The sequence below is a fragment of the Lutjanus erythropterus genome, chromosome 9 (assembly GCF_056507025.1).
Source record: "Lutjanus erythropterus isolate fLutEry1 chromosome 9, fLutEry1.hap2, whole genome shotgun sequence".
NCBI classification, from domain to species: Eukaryota; Metazoa; Chordata; class Actinopteri; order Lutjaniformes; family Lutjanidae; genus Lutjanus; species Lutjanus erythropterus.
Genome location: NC_139325.1, coordinates 21921397 through 21944149, shown reverse-complemented (window position 1 = coordinate 21944149; position 22753 = coordinate 21921397). Strand labels below are relative to the sequence as shown.

General features: G+C 37.9%; 1 protein-coding gene across 2 annotated transcripts; it reads right to left on the bottom strand.

The window, feature by feature from the left end:
* Positions 1 to 1999: 1999 nt before the first annotated feature.
* On the bottom strand, positions 2000 to 22389 carry tppp (tubulin polymerization promoting protein). Of its 2 annotated transcripts, none has more exons than XM_084726575.1 (5): positions 22232 to 22389; positions 12361 to 12441; positions 10513 to 10848; positions 4055 to 4208; positions 2000 to 3158 (listed from the first exon to the last, which is right to left on the bottom strand). In XM_084726575.1, the coding sequence occupies exons 2-5, from the start codon at positions 12372 to 12374 to the stop codon at positions 2946 to 2948; spliced, it is 717 nt and encodes a 238-aa protein (XP_084582701.1). In that variant the 5' UTR covers positions 12375 to 12441; positions 22232 to 22389; the 3' UTR covers positions 2000 to 2945. The 2 variants fall into 2 exon arrangements, with proteins under 2 accessions (XP_084582701.1, XP_084582702.1); XM_084726576.1 differs by lacking the exon at positions 22232 to 22389 and adding an exon at positions 22106 to 22228.
* Positions 22390 to 22753: the final 364 nt, after the last annotated feature.

Genomic DNA, 22753 nt, shown 5'->3' with positions numbered 1-22753 from the left:
ACTAAAAGAACAATCTCAACTCAAATGAGCTTTATGACACATCTTTCTGTATTTCACCCCAGCTGATAATTTGGCCAACAGAAGGAGAAAATAGAGCTTCTCTGCTGAGACACCATGAGTAGGGTAACTAGGTTAAATAACTTTTTAGCGAGCTACCAAATAATGTAGCATTTTGTTGGCTAAATCAATACCTGGCAAACCAGGTTAGGGTGTTGATGCTACAACATAAACTTAGTGTAACTTTTGGTTTTATGTGAATGTTACAGGTCACTGGTTGGTGCTAGCAGTTCAGAGTTTCACAGTGTTCCTAAAGGAGCCATAATAATATAAAACAATGGGTTCTGACTGACACCCTGTAACCTACTCAGCAGAGGTTCAGAGATTTTTTTTTTTGTTTTTGTTTTTTATTTTCAATAATGCACTACAAATCATGAACACACATTAAGAGGCCTAAAGAACAAGAACAAAAACACGCTGCATGCACCAGGGCACAATAGTACATTAAAAGTTATTTTAAAAGAAATAAAAAGACAATATTGTTCCTCCACATTAAAGGTGCACAGTATTTGGCATTAAGCACGGAAAACAGATCAAACTACTGCAGCAGACAAAGACTAACACACTGATAGCTGCTAGTTTTGCACTGGATGCATTATTCTTCATCAGCTGAGGCTACAGGTAATGTGTGACATGTGTGAGACAAACACTGTCACTATGTTGGAAAAATATTCTACAAAAGTATATTTACTTGTTTCCCTTTATCTCATACAGTATGTAAGCATACAACAGTAAAACCCTGCTTTTGTTTTCAGTTAAATTTGTGCCTTGGATGACAGTACCACACATAAAAGGTACTCCAAATCTTTACCAACAGACAAATATAATAGAATAGGAGCGCAGCTGACTTTGTACATGTACAAGTTGATACATATTGCTTTCAAGCAGAACACAATTTTATCATGATCCAACAATTTCATCACTTAATATTTTTTTTTACCAAGAAAATATTTAAGTCTGTCCAGTAGTTTGTCCTCACAGCAGGCACAGCAGTTCAGATAAGATATGACAAACTCCTACTGTCATCTATAATGCTTCTGAATCAAATGCAATATACAGAACATGCACAAAGTACAGCAATACAGAAAAAAACAACAACATAATGAAGCCAGTGTCATAAATTAAGCCATGTGGCCATAACCTTTTAGAATATACACAATCTTACCACAAATATATTAGAACTACTGTATAGAAATCTGATGAGGAAATATTATAATAAGTAAAATGTTAAAAATACAATCTTGTACAACTGAGCTCATTGGCTGTGGTTAGAGCTTCTTTTTTCAGCTGAATTCACCAATTTCAAATTCAAGAAGCATGTTAGCAAAATGGTTTGTAGGTAGATATAGTAGGGTCTGAATAACAACAGTGAAAATGGGGAATTCCTGTTTTGTTTTTTTGTTGTTTTTTTTTTTTTTTTTGTTTAAAGCTGGGTTGCACCAAAAAGGATTCCAGTTTTAACCATATTAAATCATGGTTTAACTGTTGACCAAAACTTTAGACTCCAGTTGAGAATGTGATCCACTATTAACTTTAAACTTATAGAGATTTAACTTTTAAAATAGATTTGGCCCATGTTTGAGATGGATTGAGCAAAATAATCAGGATTATCGAAGAAAGTTAACAAATTAACTCAACTCAAATGAGCTTTATGATCTATCTCTTCTTTTTTTTCACTCCAGTTAATAATTCGGACAACAAGTTTCCCTTTTTTTGTCTTTTATTACAACTTTTTTAGCTTGCTAGCAAAGTGACATTATTTTTACTTTTTGCTTGGTAACAAAAACATTTTAAAAACTTTTTAGCTAGCAAACAAAGTGATATTTTGTTAATTTTACAGCTAACTAGCAAATAATGCAATGAGTGCATACCCTTGTTTATATTAACTAGGTCTGCACAGCACTTTCTTTTATTTTAATTTGGGTGAGCAAGCATCTCAATATTGATTAAACTCTATTTAATATTGATTTAGATTAGATTAATCTTTGTTGGTGCAATCCAGTCTAAGTAAGAGTTATAAGAAGGCCTGTTTAAAAGGTTTGCATGGTAGGAGTTTAGTTTTCATGTTTTACATTAGTCACAAATGCAAAAAAGATATGGCTGTTCAGTCAAACATATTCAGTCTTACTGTGAACTAAATTGTAATTTTTTTGTGAAAAACAAGTTGACAAAACCTTTAACATATTTTTCTTGGTTAGAGCTGAAGGCAAATTATTTAAATGATAGTGTGAGCTTATAAAATAAAAGAAATGAACAGCAGTTTTTTTTTGAAAGACTTAACAAGTGGGGTGGAAGACAAACAATTAACATTGAAGATGAAATTAACAATTAAAATTTTCAAAAGAAATAAACATCGATAGTAATACAATATGTCAAAAATGTGTGCCAATTATCACTGAAGTTCTGCAAAACAAATTAAAAATGCATCTGTTCAACTAAATGTTGGAATAGAAAAAGTTGCATTAAAAAGTGCAATGTTGTTTATTCATCAAACTGTTGTCCCGCTTTTGTTTTTCTTGGCATGTTGTTCAATTGTGCTTAATAAATATAATAAGGCCCTATCATAACAACAAAGCTTCAATATTCATAGCGTAGCAGTATCTCTCGTTTGTTCTCTTCAGTGTTTGGCTGTAACTTGCAATCAGGCAGGAATGTACCAGCTGGTGATGACTTTGTAAAAATAGATGTAAACAGTTTTCCAGTTCTCACACTTCACGGAGATAGGAACTCAAAACCATCTCTCTCACTCCCACATACATACAGACACACACAACATAGATGGGTGGGAAAATATATGAAATCCTATTTGTTTGTGCTTTCTTTGAGTACTCTTTTAATAGAAAATTATCCTAGTAGTTGATCAAATGTTTGTTTCCTCATCCTCACCCTCACATGGGTTTGGCCGCAGTGGGTTTATTCACTTTCTTTTCGTATGTCCCTCGGTGTTTGTATCCCGAGACGTATCCGGAAGTGTCAACTATGTCTTCTCGTCCTGCCTTACCCTTCCCACGGCCAGTGGTTGGGTCAAAACGCTCCTTGTGTGACCCTGTAAACTTGGTGGTGTCCGTGAGACGGCTCACTGTCGGGGAGGCCACAGCTCTCTGCGAGAAAAACATTTTTTGTGTTAAAAAACTAGAAGTAGATTGAAAATTTAGTTAATTTAGCTAACTCAGAAATGATGTAAAAGTACATCTTCCCCAGTTTGAGAATGTGAGGCCAGATAAGTTTGATGAACGAATAAAAGGGTTTGTAGGATGAGATCACAGAATAAGTGTGATACATAATAGGTGTGAAATATTACCTAAACCACCAAACTCAATAATCACATGCTACTGTAATATGCTTTTAAATCATACACAGATTGCACTCATTAACTACAAATTTAGAAAACTTGCATTAAATATTTACAGAGGTCGCCTTCTGTGAAAAATACAACTCAAAGAAGAACATTTACTTCACTGCTAGGCTCTTAGTCACAAGATACAAGATTACTGGATTGTTATCTTTGCTTTTTTGTCAAAGATATTCAATGTTCTGAGAGACCTAGACCCAGTTTTAATTATTCTGGGGATATCTAAATATGCACAGAAACTAAAACAGGCACAACAACGCCTCCTGGCATGTGGTCTTATCACTGCAAAAAAGGTACAACATTGAAACTATGTGTCACAGATTTTTGTCAACTCTTTTTTTGCAAAAATATATCAATAAATCAGGCATAAAAATGTTTAGCTATACCCTAAGACCCTCTGTCTCAGTTCCTGGGTAAAAAGAATGGCTCAAAATATAGTTTTGTCCCAATTCTCAAGAATGTGTCATATATTTATGATAATAATAATAAAAATGATGATGATGATTACTATTATTATTGTTATTTGTGTTTTGAAACTATGTTTTTTATGGAAAAGAAGCATGGCAATACCACATTTGTCTTGGAAATGATGTTTCACAATACAAAACGTGAAACATCTGCGTTTATTCACGCTTTGAGTCTTACCGTGACTCCTGAAATGATAGGCGCCTTCCCCTCAATCAGCTTGAAGACCTCGGCCTCGGCGTCCTCTCCAGTCTTGTCTTTGTATTTCTTCCTGGCCAGCTCTCCAAGTGCAGTCTTGAACTCATCATATGTGATGTTACGACTGGATTTCTTCCTGAAATGTAGGTGGAAAAGGAGCTTAAGTGTGGGATTAACACTTGTCACAGTATAGCGCATAAAACTCCCCAAAAACTTGTCTCCAAAGACACTGACACTCTATTTAGGTTTGCCTCATCAGCTTTTCTACAGCTTCTCAGTGGAGTTTGAAAGCTTAAAAATGAGAGCAGACAGTAGTGTACACAGAGCCATGTGTGATCACTTCAACATGGCAGATGTAAGACACAGCACGGAGATGGTATCCTGCTGAGATAAACAATGAGAAAACGTTCACTGGATCTCGTCTCGCAGTGTGTCTCGACACTTAACTGTTGTCGGAGCAACACCGCAGACTTGCACACACCTGTAGGCTTTATATATGTGGCTGTCTCTTCATATCATGTATCATACTGTGTTCAGCTCCATTAGTCAGGTCCCAGAACCCTGATGTTTGAGACATTTCAACCTGCTGAGTCTCTGTGTCCTCATATAAACGATCAAACTGTTGTAACCACTGACAGTCCCATACCACAGATCATCATCATCAATCACCCTCCTTCTGAGAGCGCTCCACCAGTTGTTTAACTGGCCATGTGCCCGTTTCACTTCCATGTTAAAAGTGCATAGTAACACAAACACAAACAGCCATTGCCGTGGTGATAAATCGCCCAAACAACAACCTATAAAGCCTGAAGTCTCCCTGGGCAACCTGCTGTCATAGCAACAAGCTACAGTAAACAGGGATGTTTGGGTTTATTATTAATTTGACTCATGCAGTGACCCGTTTTTTTTGTTTGGGTGATCCATCAGTGTTGAACATTTGAGAGCTCCATTCCTCTGCGTCTGTTCCATGCTGTCTATTGTCAGGAGTGAAACTGGATTTCCAGCTGCTGCGTCTGTCCAAGGAAGATAACTGTGTGTCCTCTACTGAGCTAATAAATTCTCCAGAGTATACAAATGATTAAGCTGTGTAAATAAACAGCAGATCAGAATCGGAGAAGGCTGAAATCAGGGTTTAAAAGGGCAAAGGTTAGAGTGCAAGTGAAACTTTATTTTCATTTGGGATCCTGTGGTAGGCTGAAGCTGACCTGCTGTTTATTTACAGAGTTTAACCATCTGCAGTACATGATACAGATGGATCTGACACAGTCGTTGGCTGTTTCATGCAAAATGCTCCTATTTAAAAGTATATCATTGTAAATTACAAATATGTGCTCATCAAATGTAATTAAATAAAAGACCAGTATGGAAATGCATCCTATTAAATGCAATAATTTGTCATTTGAAAATACAAAAATATATTCTATATAGGTTGATATCACATTCTAGGTAGCCTCCTTACCCCTTAACCCACTTTTGAAGTGGCCAATCAGCATAACTTGGAGGTGGGAGACTAAATTCATGTCACCCCACATGTAAGTCATCTGTGCAAGCAGCTTCACATTTATTGTTAGATAACAACCTCACAGTAATTATGACAGGAACTTATGTTTCAGAAGTGACGTTACTTATGAAACTTAACATATTTATTTTAACCCAAACCTGACCAAGTAGTTCTGGTGCCTATAACAAACCCAAGTAAGCAAGGCCACGTCCCCTTTTGGGAGAAAACTCGCACTTTCATTTAATGGGAGAGAAATGCAGAAAAGCTCCAGTGTAGCAGGTAATAAAACAAATTAATGTACAAACAGATCACAATCTCTGGTTCCCCTCCTTCCTGGAAATGAAAGGAGCCCAAAAAGAGAGCAGTAAAAATGTTTGAGCCTCCAGAGAACGCTAATTACTACTACTAATGGAGAGCTAATGTCAGCTTGAGTGTGAAGCTGCTGGAGATCAGCAGTTATCTGTTAAGAGGTTTTGTTATTTACAGACATTTAAGTCAAATGGTACCTGGTATTTCAATATTGGCCATGCGTGGCCACTGTGTTATCTCATTGATCCACATGCATGGGGGAGGACTGAAAGAGCATGACAAGTGACTGATCAACCGTAATTATCTTATCTTAAGATATCACAGGTGCTTGGGTTCAGGCAAGGTCACAGAATAATCATTAGACATGTCTATAAAATAAAACAATTTCTTTGACACAAATTCTTATAAACCTTTCAAAATTCTAATTCAAAAAGAGATAACATTTCATTGTTGTTTATGATTTCCCAGGTTTTCTAGACCCCCAAAAGGGAATACAACCTGACGTTTTGGTGAAGTATGTGTATGTGCCGTTCTGATGTATATTTGCCAGTTCTAAGAGCACGTGCTGTTTGCTAATTGCACTTTACTTCCATTGTACTTTAGTGTCAGTCAGGAAACTTGCCTTAGCAGGAATATCTGATCGCATTTTAATTAAAGCTTTATCTGAGGGGAAATTTGCATAAAAAACCACAGCAGCGTCTTTCTTCAAGCTACTTCTATTCACAAGGAACACACATGATTTTTTTCCTGCAGTTTAAAGATGGGGATTAAAAATGTTTCTTATTTGAGAATAAAGTTACATATTCAATAATGTGTTATAGGTATTTCAAATACACAAATACAAGCTCTTAAAGTATTTGTTAGAAATTACATATTGCAAAATGCAAATGACATAATTCTCAGAAGTAATTAAAAACATATTTTAAATATCAAAATTCTGCCCATCTATGCTTATGATCATGTTCAGTGATGAGGAAATACAACCAAAGCCTGGAAACTGAATCCATCATAAGACCATGCTAGTAATTAATTAGCCCCCACCAGATTTCTTCCTCCATAGTTTATGCTGTGGTGTTTTGGCTCCAAGCAGGCAGACAGCACAGCAGAGACTCAATGTGGCGCAGCAGACTCCATACCCACAATAAATAAGGATTCATTCAGCCATACAGTGATTAGCCAGCGCTCATTAAGATGTTTAATTTTTCGTGTGCAAGCAAAGGGCTTTGACACTGATTAAAGGGAGAGTGCAGATCTGCATCTCTGGCATGGCAGCTCTCCCTGGCTCAGTCATGCCTGGAGTCAGAAACTACATGAAAATGAGCCCCCTCCCCCCAGTCTGTACCTCGTTTTATCCTGTGGCTGCCTCTGAAGTGTACGAACACCACGGGCTTTATACTGATTCTACTGTATGATCCTCCCTGATTAGAACCTGCACGGCTCAGACTGCAAGAGCCTGAGAATCTGCATCCCAGACACACACATACAAGGACCTGAAGTATGCAAGATGGGACGGATTCACTATGACAAGCCTCTATGACAGGGATTTCTTTTTGCCTTAAAAAGTTGCTACACCATATTGTTTGCACATTTCAAAATACTGCTCACCAATGGAGTGTGATGTAAACAGGCTCAAATCCCACAGTCAGCTTTAAGTTCCCACTCTAGTCTTGCCAAGGAAAATGCTCACAGCAGTAAACATGAACACCCATTGCCATGCCAACTGTGAAGGTGTTTCTGTGGGTGACTCAAAGTCCCGAAAAAACAAGACTTCTTTTGCTTTACTGTACATAGTGATACCTGAACTAATGAAGGAGCATTTGAATGTTTACATATCTAGAGCTTTTAAAACCTGCATGATCCTTAACGGTACCTTCATCGTAAAATCAGTATTAAGTAGCATAAATAATTGCATGTATACTAGAAGTACTTGTTTTTATGCTGGAGTCTGCATATTCCATTTGGCATCCTTTTGGTATGTAGAAATGCTATTATGTACGATGTAGCTAACAATTATAAACATGCATAAATAAACCTGGTCAAATCTGTAAGTCAGTTTCTAGCATCTGAAGCCATTTACATATAGGCCTTCAACAGGCTGTAGTTGAAGACTGAACCTTGCCGCAGTCTTCCTGTTTATCTCCCGTGATGCGTTTTGTGAATTTGAAAATAGATTTCAGAGGTGAACACGAAATTTAAAATACCCCCTGTGCATCTTACAACTTGACATGCAAGAAATGAGAAATTAAAAGATATAGTAATTTTAGTTTCCGTTGCACTATACGTTTTTAAAGGGGCAGTTCACCTAAAACCAGAAGCCAACCATATCAGCTTGTGGAAAGAAGCGTGCATCTACTCATGGACAAGAGGCTCATGCTTGTGACAGTCCTGGATGTAAATGTTAAAGGAAAAATTCTGCATTTTTCTTTTTGATGTCCAGTTTCTGTTCATGGTAAATGTAGTCAACTGAAGCAATACATTCCTCAGTACATACTATATTGAACAAAAAAACTTGCTGCAAAATCTGTTGTCATCCTGCATCCAGTGATGTGACTGTGATGTCACCAAAGGGCATTTCAGCTAGTCTCCACCTCTAAATAGCCAAAGGACATGCTATATGAGTATCTGGTCACCTAACAAGATTTTTTTATGTACATCCAAAACATGATGTTTTTATCTATGTCCAAAACTCGGCATCTCATAATACAAGAAAAAAAATAGCACTAAGATAAGAAAAAATATGTATTTTTGATTTTCAGGTGAACTACCCCTTTAATAGAAGTAGCGAGTCCTAGTCCTAGTCGGAAATATATTTTTAGGACTTCAATTCTCCCGGAGCTGCCTTGTGAAATATTTTATCTCAGTTATAAAGACAGAGATAAACAGTATCAAACAGAAAAATAACACTAAAAACCATTTTGGAATCTCCTGTATATAAGTGTGTACACAAAGTGACTGAGATTGAACTATGATTACACACCAGCAGAAGACGGAAAATCCACTAAATCAATATGAGATTCCCAAGCAGCCATTTTTCATGGCCTCTCCGCTCCTGCAGCGGGACTCAGTGATGAACGGCTTCCAGTCATACTCTTCTATTCTGGTGCTGTCTAGCAGAACAATCTTTATTCAAAACATTCAACCAGGATACAGAAATTCGAAGCTGCGTATGAATGAAGAAAATCTTACAAACCCCCATTGTAAAAGCCCCATCCTTTCTTACACCAGCTTTATTCTTGGCCACTTAGGATATAGCTGCATGTACCTTGCTGTATATGGGCAATACTATAACAATAGGGGGAATATAATTATTTACACTCATCTGTCAATGTGTTAAATAGTTTGCAGACACTCAGTATACTTGGTAAATGTAAGCACAGCTGCACAGATGAAAAGTGTCTCTTCTTCGGTGAAATAATATTGAGGTCACAGCTTATTATTAGACTCTACTTCACTTAAATCAAGCAGTAAAGGATGAATCAGTCTGGCCTGAGGAGACACAGGATGAGCCATCTTGACCTCTCTAACTCTGTCCGCTGTTTCTGATAGACAGCTTCATTACAGCTAATATAAAAATCAAAGGCATATTCTAAAATACTGACTGAAAAGAGTTTTTCTTCTATCATGCTTCTGCTAATGTAAGTTGATGTTAACGTTTCATTGGTGCTGACACATTAAGAAGCAGTTGACAGCGTAGCAGATGTTTTTCACAGGTTCAGGTCAAACACGAAAGCCATTTTCCTGTGACGTCACACTCAGGGGAAAAAGCTGTTATCAAAAGAATAATGTTATACTGCTGAATTCCAGGTTCAACTGAAGCAACTGAAAAGACAATGGATAATTTAAATTCAGAGGCACATGGGGATGTATTTCAAGGTAAAACAACATATCTGGTAACCCATTAACCACCTCCTATTTAAACCTTTCCTGTTGTATCGTGTTACACTATCACATGGTAATGTCAGTGAGGAAATGATTGAACGCTCACATTAGCTGCTGTCTAACAGTAGTTAATAAGTTATCAGATATGGGTTTTGTTTCTTTTTCAGTTTAAAATTTGGCCCAATGTCCCTCCAGATTTTCACTGTCCATTGTGTTTTCAGTTGCCGATCAATTCTGAAGCGGTGAAATGATAACGACTGGTCAGATTTCGTAAGTTTAATATGACTGAAACACAGCAGTATGACATTGAGGAAAATGGCCGCCGTGTGAATGTGGTGAATTGTGCATGTTTGCTCACTGACTTAATTAACATCATTGGTAACACCTGTATTTACCCTGCTATGTTTGGTGCCTGTTTTATTTGACTCTGTGCTAAAGACAATGCCATTGATTCAGTACTACAAGACAGTTTTCTTTTCCTCTTCTGTGTTCTTACAACCACAGTGCTGCCATGTCTGTACCACGTTCTAGCCTTTCGGGCATGCTGATCTGGGTGACTAAGCCTGTAGTCATCCCTTCTACTGAAACAGTAAAGTATTACTATGCAGTAAAAGAACACAGTCCTGTCCTGGCATGCCGGCAACAAAATCTTAGCTGACTCTGAAAATAACAAATAGACAAAGAAAAGTAACAGCCCAAATTAACTGACAAAAGTTAGGCTTAAGTGGAGCATATTTGGTGCCTTTCTTACTTGACTTTGCTGAAGACGATGTCCACGTCAGTCAGGGTGATGTTCTTGCCGTCAATCACGCCACAGTCCTTGCAGAGCTTGGACCAGTTCTTGCCGTGCATCTCTTTGCCCGTAGCACGAGTGTCACCATGGATGGCGAAGCGCCTAAAGGCCTCTTCCAATGCCGTCAACTCCACTGGCGTGGATGACCCCTGACCTCCGTCACTGGTCCCGTTAGACTCAGTTGAGAGCCTTTTGGATGTCCGGTCTTTAGACTGTTCAGTGTGCGGCCGTAAAGGGGCCGAGCCCATGTTAGGATGCTTGGCTGTCTGGACTTTAAAGTCATCTATGTTGTCTCTGAGAGGGAAAAAATACAAGTCATGTCATCATCCATGTGATGTAAGCAGTATACATGGCAGTTTTCAGTTGAGGTAATATCATGGAAAATGTAATGCATGCACTGAAGCCACTCTTTTGAACCAAACAGCTGCATATTCAGAATACAAGAGGTCTGTAAGGTTTAGTATAAATGGTTAACACTTTATCTAAAGGGGTCAATTTAGCCATTTGGTCAATTTGGCAAAGTTCACATTGTTTGAGATGTGACAACTTGATATTAATCAAGCCAGCATAATCCGTCAGTCTTTATTAAGTCTTTAGCCTTTATTACAACTTGACTTCATCAAACATAAAGAAACTGCTAAGCTCTATGTTTTTAACATTAGCCTACATTATAAACTGTTATACCTGGTTGGTTTTGACACTGGCTGTCATTAGACCCTTATATGTAAGTGTGTCATGAATAATATCTTGGACTTGGACTAAACTGGTACCATTTGGACTTGTCATAATGATGTCATGAAATGTTATAAGGCCAGTTTGACAATAGTGTAGCTGATGCACAGACAGCGGTTATCTGGTTTAGTTGTTGCTAAAGTAAGCTAACTGCTGTCTGCTGTCATCTCTGTCTAGAGTTGCACATGCACAGTACCAATCGACATTTTCCCTGGCACATTAGTAGGCAGTTAGCCTACTTTATCAACAAGTAAACTAACTGCTGTCTGGCCATCAGCTAACTCTGTAAGCTAAAAGCTAAGCTAAAGTCTGATAATGTCAACTTGTTGTAACAAAGACATTAGCAGGTTATATTGTCTTGCTTAATGTTAAGTCAATGTCATAACAAAGACATCTCAAACAATGTGCACTTTGTATTTAAAAAAATAATAAAATTACTGAATGACACTTAATGACAACAGTCTTAACATTCGTAAAGTAAAAATCTTTCATGTTCATGACAGGTGTCATGACATGGTTATGACAATGTAATGACAGTCTTATACACACCCCTTTACACAAAGCATCACGGTAAAAACATTAAATCAGTCCTATCAAGATGAACAAGAAAAGCTGATGAAGTTGATCAAAATCAACAGATCCAAGAGAAAAAGACATTTAATCGCAGCCTGTACACCACAGAGGAAGAAGAGGATTTTTGGCAGAAACACATCTGATGCAACACTGTTCTGTAAGACTTGCAACGGACAAACTCTTCTGCAGAAAAGTAAACAGTACGTCATGTCTTAAGGTCAAGACACAGCCTGTTTGTCTTTTGACTGTCCCTTTTTGTACGTTATACTTCTGCGTTACAGCAGGCAAGATCAGATTCTCCAGAGGCGTGTTTCTGTGCTCACACACCGTGCCTGTGAATGGACAGATGTCTTACATGTTCTGGCACAGAGGTGAAGGATATAAATAGATCTCTGTGGAATTCAAAGACGCACAAATCAAGAACTGAGAGAGCAGATGAATATTTGAACTAACACAGAAAATGTGAGGTGAAGGCTCAGAATACTGTACTCTAAAACTTACTTCTGGTCTGCCATGCTTGTGCAGGAATTTGGCTCCTTCGGTGCAGTGCTTGGATTAGCCGACTTTTGTTTTCTCTTTGTGCTGTGGAAAAGATGAGAACGGAGGTGAATACTGTGAGAGGATGTGAGTGCCAGAGACTGGAGGGCATAATAAACAAAAGAATAAAATTAAAGCAATGAACGCAGCATCATTACAAAAAGCACAATATTCCACTCTTGTCCAAATCACTCTTTAATCGTGCGTAATTATTCATGACATAATGTCTAATCCAGTCTGGCACACACGTGTACACACACAGACAGCTGCATTTAAAGCAAAACTTCGTAATGGAGTGAATAATAACCACAACTGACAGCCTAGAGCAGAATTACCGTTTTAGGTGCTGCCAACTATGACATTATTTCTGTCAGAAGAAGACCTACAGACTTATCAATAATAGAATCTGAGTTCTATAAAATCATCAGTTCAATATCAAATGAGTTGATAGCTAAATCATAATGCTCTGTTTCATTGTAAAAATTAAAACAACTTGTACATTAAAGAAAAGTGGGGAAAAGAAGCAGGAATTTGGATTTCTGAGGAAGCTTGGGGAAAATGTATAGCTTTCAGTGGTCCTCAACTAACTCCATGGAATGGAGAGAACACTGTTGAAAAAATAAAATATTATCAGATATTTTAAGACTCCACACTAGGAAAAATATAAGAATTTGAGTTTGATGCACTGGAGACAATGTGGCTCAATGGAGGCAAATCAGTTCCATATATTCTGGGACTGCCCCAAACTGAGTTTATATTGGTTTTCATAAAACATTAAGTGTGATATTTTAAGACTCATATACCCCTGAACTTGGAGACTCTTTATTTGGACCACAGAGGAAGGACACAAAGCTGCTGCAGGCCCTTTTGAAGGTGGGGAGAAATCAATTACTAGTAATTGTCTAAATACAGTACCACCTACTGTCAAAGATTGGTCCTCCTAATAAAATTCTAAAACTGGTATGGTATAATTTTGGAAATATTGAAAATGGGGAAACTGACCTATTCTGTGAGGATTCAAAGAGACAAATTCTATCAAACTTGGAATAACTGGATTGAATTTATAACCCCAACACAAGCCAACTTTCTATGCCTTCTATGCTCCTTTCATCTTCCTGATGTAAACCGTAGAAATATATACTCCCTTGCTTTTGTTGTAGGTTATATAGTTACATTTCTAATGTGAGAAAGTTGAACACAAAACTGCTGACATATTGGAGAAGTACTCATAGATTTGCATGATGTTATGCAGATGAATACTGATGTACATAGATATGTTAACCTTGTTTATGTGGAAGAGTATTCATGAATATACACTTGAGGAAATGATGAAGCACTGAGCTACGGATCACATTAGCTGCAACTTTTAAATACCTCTTTCTGTACATATGCATATTTGTTGAAAAATATTTTATGTATGTGTTATTAACTTTTTTTAAAATAAAAATACAGTTGTAAAATTGAATTTAAAAAAAAAGAATAAGAACCACAGTTGCAAAAGGAACAACATCAAAATCTTGTTCATCAGCATTAACACCAAATCCTTTCCAGATTAAGATCTGTATGTTAGTTATTATCTGGTTTGACACGTCTAATCTTTAAAGGTTGGATTTGCTGAGCAGTTCAGGGATTTCCCTCTACACACATCATCATCCTGATTTGCATCTCTTTGTACAAAGCAGAAACCTTTTTCAACTCAGCCTGACACTTGAACACATCTGAAGTGCTTACCTTGATCATTATTCCTCAAGTAAGATGCAGTAAAATCAAATTACTGCCATACAAAGCAAAGAAAAGCCCTTGTGCTTTTCCTGTTAAGATAATGTGACCCTGAGCTGTGTTTGTAGCAAGTGATGGTGCTCTGCTCACCTTTCAGCTGTTCCCATACTTAGCTCAGCATCCTTAAAGGACGTGTGTTGCCATGGCAAAGAACACCCCAGCAAAGTCTCTAAAACAATTAGCCAGTAGTTGCACTTACAGGTTATACAGATACGAACAAGAAGATGCAAACCCCAGAGAGATGCTGTGTCCCGTGCAGCAAACTGTCTGCTGCTCCAGCTAGCAAAGTTTCAAGCAAGTCCCTCAAGTTGCTAGTAGCGTGCTTTCACTCACCCCGAAGTGACAGCATGTGCAGCGTAAAGGGTTTTGTTTCCTCTGTCCAGTGGCCAACAACTACAATTGTGACCTTCCTAAGTACAGTCGACACTTAAATTGGTACAAAAGTCCCAAGATTGACACTGATGCATAAAGCCATTATAATCAGGATGTCAATTCTTATTGGAAAAAAAAGAAGAGATTATTAATGTGTATGAATAATGGCATTCAGAGCAGCAGACACTGGGAACCCATTGTCCTGTGCTAGTAGCTTCTCTGTCCAGCCCATGCCTATTTCTTCACACATACACACACATGGTGACATCGCAGAGTACCACTATTCATGGCAGAGGTTTGTAGTCATATGTCATCGGGGACGCAGACCAAGACAATCCACATAGAGTTACTGAGGTTGTTGAAGCCTCAACCTATTATTTCTTAACTATATTAATGAAATAAATATTAAAAGTACGGTATATTGATCACACAGGTCAAACTGTGTATTTTTTGCCTCATAAGGTATTTATAAACCTGTTAAACCTATTAACCATGTCATACTTGAGAATCAGACTGCAAGATTTTAATCATCCAATATCAATTTTTGATCCAATATTCGATCTTTGTATCTGAATATCTGCACATTTGCACTGTGGCTATGGGTTATACTGTGGTTATAAATTGCAAGTCAACAAGTTTTAATGTAACAGTGAGTTTCCAGCTTCATTGATTTACTAAGTTACTTAGTTGTTAATCTAACGTTTGATATTTGGTTAATTTACAACCTATACCTTTTGCATACAGCAATTTGTATTTTGTTGACTGCTGCGTGGTTTTTGTAAACAAACTAAATGATCTTTGGTGTCATTTTTTTTAAACTGGAGCTCAGTAATGTAGCATTAGTTCTTCATGATTCTTTTTGGCAGCCTGGTTGGATGCTGTCACTTTGGTTCAAATAAGGTGGATCTGGGGAATTAAGCGTCAACTTGCTGAGAATGATTGATTCAGGAAATAAAGGGAAATTAATTGATGTGTGTGAGAGAGTCCAAGTGAAGTCATGAGTCATTAGTGTTGAGGTCCAACTTGAGTTGCAACTCTTTTAAGATTTTGTTAAGTGGAGTCTAAAGGCATCAAATTTGCGACAAAAGTCTGACTCAAGTTCAAGTCATGTGACATGAGTTCACTCTTCTGATAAATAGTTTAGTTTTAGTTTAGTTTAATTTTCCTTTTTTTCCTGTTTTGGTCCATAATTTTATTTCAGAGGATCATATTTACAATTTATCCAATACTCTACTTTGCAGTTTAAAGCATTTATTCTAAAAAAAAAAAATGCTTTCATATCAGTACATTACTGTTTATCTGATGTAATTTATTTCAAGAATCAAATCAAATGAAATCTAAACTGATATAATTGATAAACTGAATCAAATTAAAAGATCAGTGCCATTGCATAACCCTACTTGGAAAATGAGACATCAAAATGTTTTGTCTTAGGTTTACTTTAAATACTGACAAATCTGTTGATTTGTATTAATCACTTAATCAATAGAATTTCAGAAAATAGCTGAAAACGTCCACGAGGTGACATCTTAAATGCATGTGTTTTGTATGACCAACAGTCCAGTCGGCTTCCCAGGTCACATTTAACTGATATATGAAGTATTTGAGCTTTAATCACAACACTCTCTTTAGATCATCGTATGTGTTGGTGCTTTTAATGAAGAAGTTCAACTGCTATCATAAGTTTTTATGGGGGATTTGCTCATTTGTAATCAGTGGAATTATACTGTAATGCAAAAGAAGGAAAACATATGTTATTTTAATTAAAAACCTACTTTACATGGACACACACCAGTAAAATCTACCTTGTATTTTCATGTGAGGTTGGCTTTGATGTTTTCACGCCCAGTTTTTAGCAGCAGCTTCCTGTGATGCCCACAATGAGGTTCTATCATTATTAAGTTTACTTTCAGTGGGCTTCCACATCCTTTCAAAAAAGATTAGCTGCTTGCTGTGTGTTTTCCTTTGTGCTTCACTGACAACAGTAAAATCTGTGAGACAAAGGAGTCTGTTCAGTCTCCTCCTCCAATTTATAGTCAGTAGTTTCAAGTGCCTCAAGTCCTCAGTACAACAAGCCTCCTCAAACCACATCATGTTCAATACATGAGAGAGAAGGAGGTCATTAACACTGCGGCTCAGTGGCCTAAACGAGAAAACAGATGAAAGGAAATGTGGTGCTCTGACAGCTTTTTAATCTTAGGATTATAAACTGTGTAGACTATATGGAGTAGAGACCATTTGGTAAGTAAAGCTCAACCATACACACAAAAAAACTGGCAAATACAACCAAAATTTCAGAGCAGTTTTGTCCTGTGCCTTTTTTCATGCCCCACTTTGCCACATACAAACGAGACACCATTTGGTTAAGGGCAGATCTCCAGAGACAAATCTGCGACTGGATGACAGCATGCTTACATACACTCGCCTTCTGGCAATACACTGCACAGATGAGTGCTTTAACTATAAATTGACCCATTTTGAACTGCATCTATTCATAGCAACAATACACAGCCATGCCTGGAACATTCTATTCATTCTCCAGGGAGGAGCTCAGCCAGCAAACAACATGCAGGCCGAAATACCAAAAAACAACAAATCTGTGTTTAACTGTTTGTTTGTGGGATGGTGTTTAACTCACAAAATGACGACACTGTTGTCAGTGTGTGTGTGCGTGTGTGTATGTGAGAGAGAGAGAGGGAGAGAGAGGAGAGTGTTTAACAGTAGCCTACTCCTTCATCGTGCCATCGTGGTGAGTGGGCATGCAGCGATCCCATCTGCTTTCTATCTCGATCAGTGTCCTTTCCATTCTGCCGCTGTGGAATGTGACAGCGTCGCTCTATCAAAACATTAAAAACATCATGGCTACACCGGTCTGACCTCCATCTATAGTACATCATGTCTGCCATGTGTCTCTGCTACTAGTAACTGCACCTCTGGGTGGTAAACCTCTATCATTACCTAACAATTATAAAAGGACATCAGTGAACCACAGGGCTCCAACGATTTGTCAATTAATCTACTAGTTAATCGACAGAAAACTATTTTGATCATAGATGATGGCAAATATTTCCCAGCAGCCATTTCTGACATGAACTGGTAGGTAAACAGGTGTTATTAATGATAATAATTATAGCTCTGTTCCATTCAGGTCAAACAGAGTAAGAGTGCTGCTATTGTGCATGTTGGCTCGCTGTAAAGGCTCTGCTACGCTAAATGGAGTGAGACCTTAATTAGTATGATTGGTAACATCTGTGTTCACCCTACAATTTCATATCAATATGGCCGCTGTGAAAAAGGTTGAATGCCTCTGCTGCTCAGCAAAAAAACAAGAAATCAGGTGATCTTAGGCTTTTTTAAAACAGTTTTCTGATGTTTTACAGGCAAAACAATTGATTGATAAAATAATCTGCAGTTTAGCGATAATTAGATTACCATTGTCAACCTAATAAAGCAGACTGTTGCGCAGAATGACATGTTCTGCCATTAAAATGAGCACGGGTATTGTGGTTTTTTAAATTAATCCCACGTACACAGTCCAAGTGGGGTTCATGGTTGTTTAAAGGATGAGTGCGTCGGATGGTTTAGGGTACAGTTTATCTGTTCTGGGCTACTGTAGGAACATTGCGATGCAATATGGCAGTACTAGAAAGCATACTTAAGAATATTATATTCCATTCCTGCCATATTCTGGCAATAAATCCCTGTAAATCTTACACACTGGGCCTTTAAGATGTGTACTATGTAACACCCCTGGTTCAACTGCACAGATTCTCCCCTCTCTCTGTGTGTTAGTGTGTAATCTAATAAAGGCAAAAACATATAACTGGTGTATACTTTCTGGTGCACATAGGCTGTATTTACTACACGCTGAAAATAGTACCCAACAAATGCCTTCTTAACTCATGTTTGAGAAATGTATACTAACAACTACACTGCCCAGCTGTTTTAGGAAGTTACTTAACACTTTTTAAAAAACTGAAACAATATATTTGTGACCCGTTCTTCCAAATAAACCAACTAGCTTGTGGCTGAGTGTCACAGACAACACGGCAAAGTCAGAAAACAGTAAGAAATGGGCAAACTCAGGCTGGGCAATATTGCTTATAGATAATATCTTAGTATTCTTATGCTATCAAAAGTCTATGACGTTATCTAGTGTCATATCACAATATCGATATATTGATATGTTACACAGCCCTTTAGGACAAACGCGCTGTTGGTTTTGGTCAGTAATAACAAAAGTATTGAAGCCCTATCCATGAACAACAGAGTCTCAGGATTGTACCACCTGACATCACTAAATACAACCTCTTAACCAGTTCCCAGTTTGGCCACAGTCCCCCACCCTCACTCTCGCAGGGCATGACATCAGCGTGCTGCAGGCTGGGTCTGAGGTCACCAGCACGCCGTCTCTGTCAGTCCTCGTCTCCCCAAACCCTTTAACTGCTCTGTGAGTCAAACATCTTGGCAGGCATTGTGCAGCAGAAAAACAAGATGTTTGAAACTAGCTACAGCGGTTATTGTTGGCAGCAGTAGCAAGCCAAATAGAGGTATAAGGCAGTGTAAAGAAAGCCCGGGGGTCCTTACACAACCCCACATTTGTGAGGAGTGCGTGATGCCAGAGACAGCAGAAGTGTCCCTGACATGGCTCAGATGGAGAGAGGCCTGTGGAGCCAACAGCAAATTAGCTCTGAGGAGAGTCATGCTAAAGGTTTTTAGAAGCCAGGCTGTGTTGCATAATGTCTCACTTAATTAATTAAAATAACTTGTGATTTTAAGTCTTTGTAATGTCATGGAAATGCCATTTAATGTCTTCTTATCCAGCAGCCACAGCCCAAGATAGCAAAATTTGGTTCCCAAAATGTTCTAATGACATTTGTTTTTGGTTCTGGAGCGCTGATTGAATGTTCCCGCATAACATTCCCCAGATATTAAAATGGCAACTTTTTCACATAAAACAAACTTTATTGTTACTTTCCCATAACATTATGGGAGGGGTTGTTAAATACCACAGGAGGCTTACTTAAACATCTTAACATTCCCAAGGTGTTTTTCCTGCTTCACAACATTATTATTACGTTTCCAGAATATGCTGAGATGATTGGTTGAATGTCCTTGGGAGGTTACTTGTTCACCTTGACGTTCCATCTAAGTTATGATCATAAGTTTGCCTTATGTAAAACTAATATTAGAGTTATGTTTGCAGAACATTCTGGGAAAGTTGCTTTAATGTTCAGGAACTTGAACGTTTTCCTACAACATAACCTGGATACTAGATGCAGAGTTTTTCCATTGTAAAAGTAATGTTGTGGGCATGTTCCCACAATGTTCTGTTAAGGTTCGTTGAATGTTCCCCTTAACGTTTCTTGCTTATTACAGCAGCGAGTTGTTCTACTGTAAAATTAATGTAAAAACATTTTGTACATTTGCACAATATTCTTAAAATGTTGGAGCATCACCTAAAAAGGCTATCAACAGAGGGAACCACAAGGGAACATGACAAAAATTACCCCCCAAAAACATTATTTCCTGTGGTTATTAGAATATTTTAGGAATGTTACCTTGCACAAAAACATCTGAAAATATTTGCTCAACATTACCAAATAGAAACCTGCATGGATGTTCTGGGAATATTATGGGTGTTATGGTTTGGGGTTTTTCTTAGTTATTTCCTGTTTTATTTTGTAGACCTAGTCCTCCCTCTTGTCTTATCTTTACTTCCTGTCTTTGTCCCTTTTTCCCGCTCTTTTTGATTCCCATTGGTTTCACCTGTCTGTCCACCTGTGTTTGATTAGTTCTTTGTCGATTTAGTCCCAGTGTTTCTCTGTTTCTTTGTCAGTTCGTTTTAGCCCTTTGTGAGTTAACCTCCCATCTCATAGTATGCCTTCTTGTGTTGGACCTTGTACTCTTTTTCCTGGATTGCTTTTTGTGTTTTGCCTTTTTGTGGATTCTTTTGTTTCATTGGACACAGGTTTTGACCCTCCTGCACTTTTCTAAGCTTTTGTTCCTTTGTTTTCTTTATTAAAGATCTGGCTTTGCTTTGCAGTCTGCATTTTTGGGTCCTGCACCTTGTTTTATTTTGATGCACACGAAACAATGGGAATGTCATGTGTTAGCTGGGAAATGTTAAAAAATGAAAAAGAAACACAATAGCTACTACAGGTCAAAGCGAATAAATAATACTCCACAAACAATGCAGTTGCACAACAACACTTCATTTTACCCAAAAGCATTTCCTGCATTTTGTAAACCTGACCTGAATTTGAGTCATCACAAACAAAATAGGGTAATTTACACTCTGAGGTTAATTGTTTGTGACAGAACCCAGAGGCTCTTGGACCGGTGCAATGAAACCTAGAACAGTGAAATCTGGGACAAACTCAGTGACTGTGTCTTCTTCTCATGCATACCTAATTCAACCTATGGAGAGAGGAACACATGAAACCATTCATATAGAAGAAATAGACATATGACCTTCCTTAGATTTGAATAAACCGTACAATGCATTAATAACTTTTCTACTGGTATATCCAGGTCCAAACTGAATCTAATCCCACATTTGAACATTATCAGAGCTACACCTAACAATTCTTTTCATTATCAATTAATCTGTCAACCGTTTTCTTGATTAATTGATTAGTTGTTTGGGCCATAAATTGAAATTGAATTGAAAAGATAAACACTGTTTCCCAAAGCCCAAGGTAATATCCTCAAATGTCTCGTGTTGTCCATAACCCAAAGATATTCAGTTTACTGTCAGAGAGGAGTAAAGAAACCAGAAAATATTTACATTTGAGAAGCTGAAATAAGAGAATTTTTGACATTTTTCTTAAAAAATGACTCTAATTATTAAAATGATTGTCAATTAATTTAATAGTTGACAACTAATCGATTTGTTATCTAATTGTTGCAGCTTTAAACATTAATAATTTGCTATCAAGCAATCAATGCAACACACTAATGTGATTACATCATATCCTGTTAAATTGCCTCATATTAAGAGCTTAATTCACAGAGAATGTGGAAGCTAATAAAAGAGGGCATAAATCTTTTTTTTTTTCTCTCATGCATAATTATGTAACTACCTACATGTAACCCAGCAGCTTGGCATAAAGGCTGCAGCCACAGGCCAAATGAATTGTCAATCATTCTTCGTGACCAATAACGGTGCTCAATGAAGAACCGTCCACTCTGGCTCTCATCGAGCCCACGTTCAAAAGATAAACAGAGGAGAAAAAGCCCATGTTTATGTTTCGGGACATGGGTGCAGCTGCTGGTTTGAGCAGAGCGTCTGAGCGAAACATGTTACATAAACGCGCAAACGCCAGATTCACACAGTCCACGTGATGCGTTTGTTATTAGTGTCAGCCCCAAATGCATGTCTGCCAATGCAATGCATGGCAAAACATGGCAATATAGGTATGACAAAAACACCTTTTCTTCACTCGAGCATGGGCAAAGCATGCAGCCACACGCATTTGCAGGTTAAGAGGCGCGTTATATTTCAATGTCAGTGTAAAACAAGCATGCAGAGACATGAAAACAAAACAAAAAGCACCTTCAGGAATCAGCTGGATACGTGTAGGCTGTCATCGATTTCATTTTTCATATAGATTTTTCATATGAGCCAAAACAAGCCCCGATCAGCTTCTAATAATAAACTAATAGTGTTAAATTCAATCACCTGGTGTCGAAATCCTCCGCCTTCTTCTTGTCAAGATTACAAAACCATAATTGCGCGTCGCAGAGTCTTGAAGTGTTTTTCCTCCCCGCTGCCGGAGCTCAAGTCCGCTCGATGCCTCAGTCCCTCTGAGATGCTGAATAGAAACCAGCCTTCTGATTGGCTGCAGCCGCGTACGACGAGCTTGTTTTCATCTGGCCTCGTCTTCTGTAGGCTGTGATGGTGCTTCAGTGCTCAGCGGAGCGCAGTTTGTGCTCCGAGCATCTTTTTTTTTTTTTTTTTTTTTTTTTTTGGTGCTTTGGAAGGCTGGAGATGAAGGATGTAAACAATAGAGGACGAGGATGGTTTCATACAGAGGATCAGTCACAGCTTCATTAATAAACAACCAGTGTGTGTGAGATCAGCAGCCATACAGGAATGAAATGCATCACAGAGGCCAATGGTCACACACAGGAGCAATAAAAATGTTTGATCCTTGTCTGAACACAGGTTGTCTGACTCACCTAGAAAAAATCTGGCCTCCAA

Coding starts and splice junctions, on each gene's coding strand:
- tppp (XM_084726575.1), bottom strand. Junction 4,209..10,512: donor ATCGTCTTCAGCAAAGTCAA/GTAAGAAAGGCA, acceptor CCTACATTTCAG/GAAGAAATCCAGTCGTAACA. Junction 3,159..4,054: donor CTATCATTTCAGGAGTCACG/GTAAGACTCAAA, acceptor TTTTTCTCGCAG/AGAGCTGTGGCCTCCCCGAC.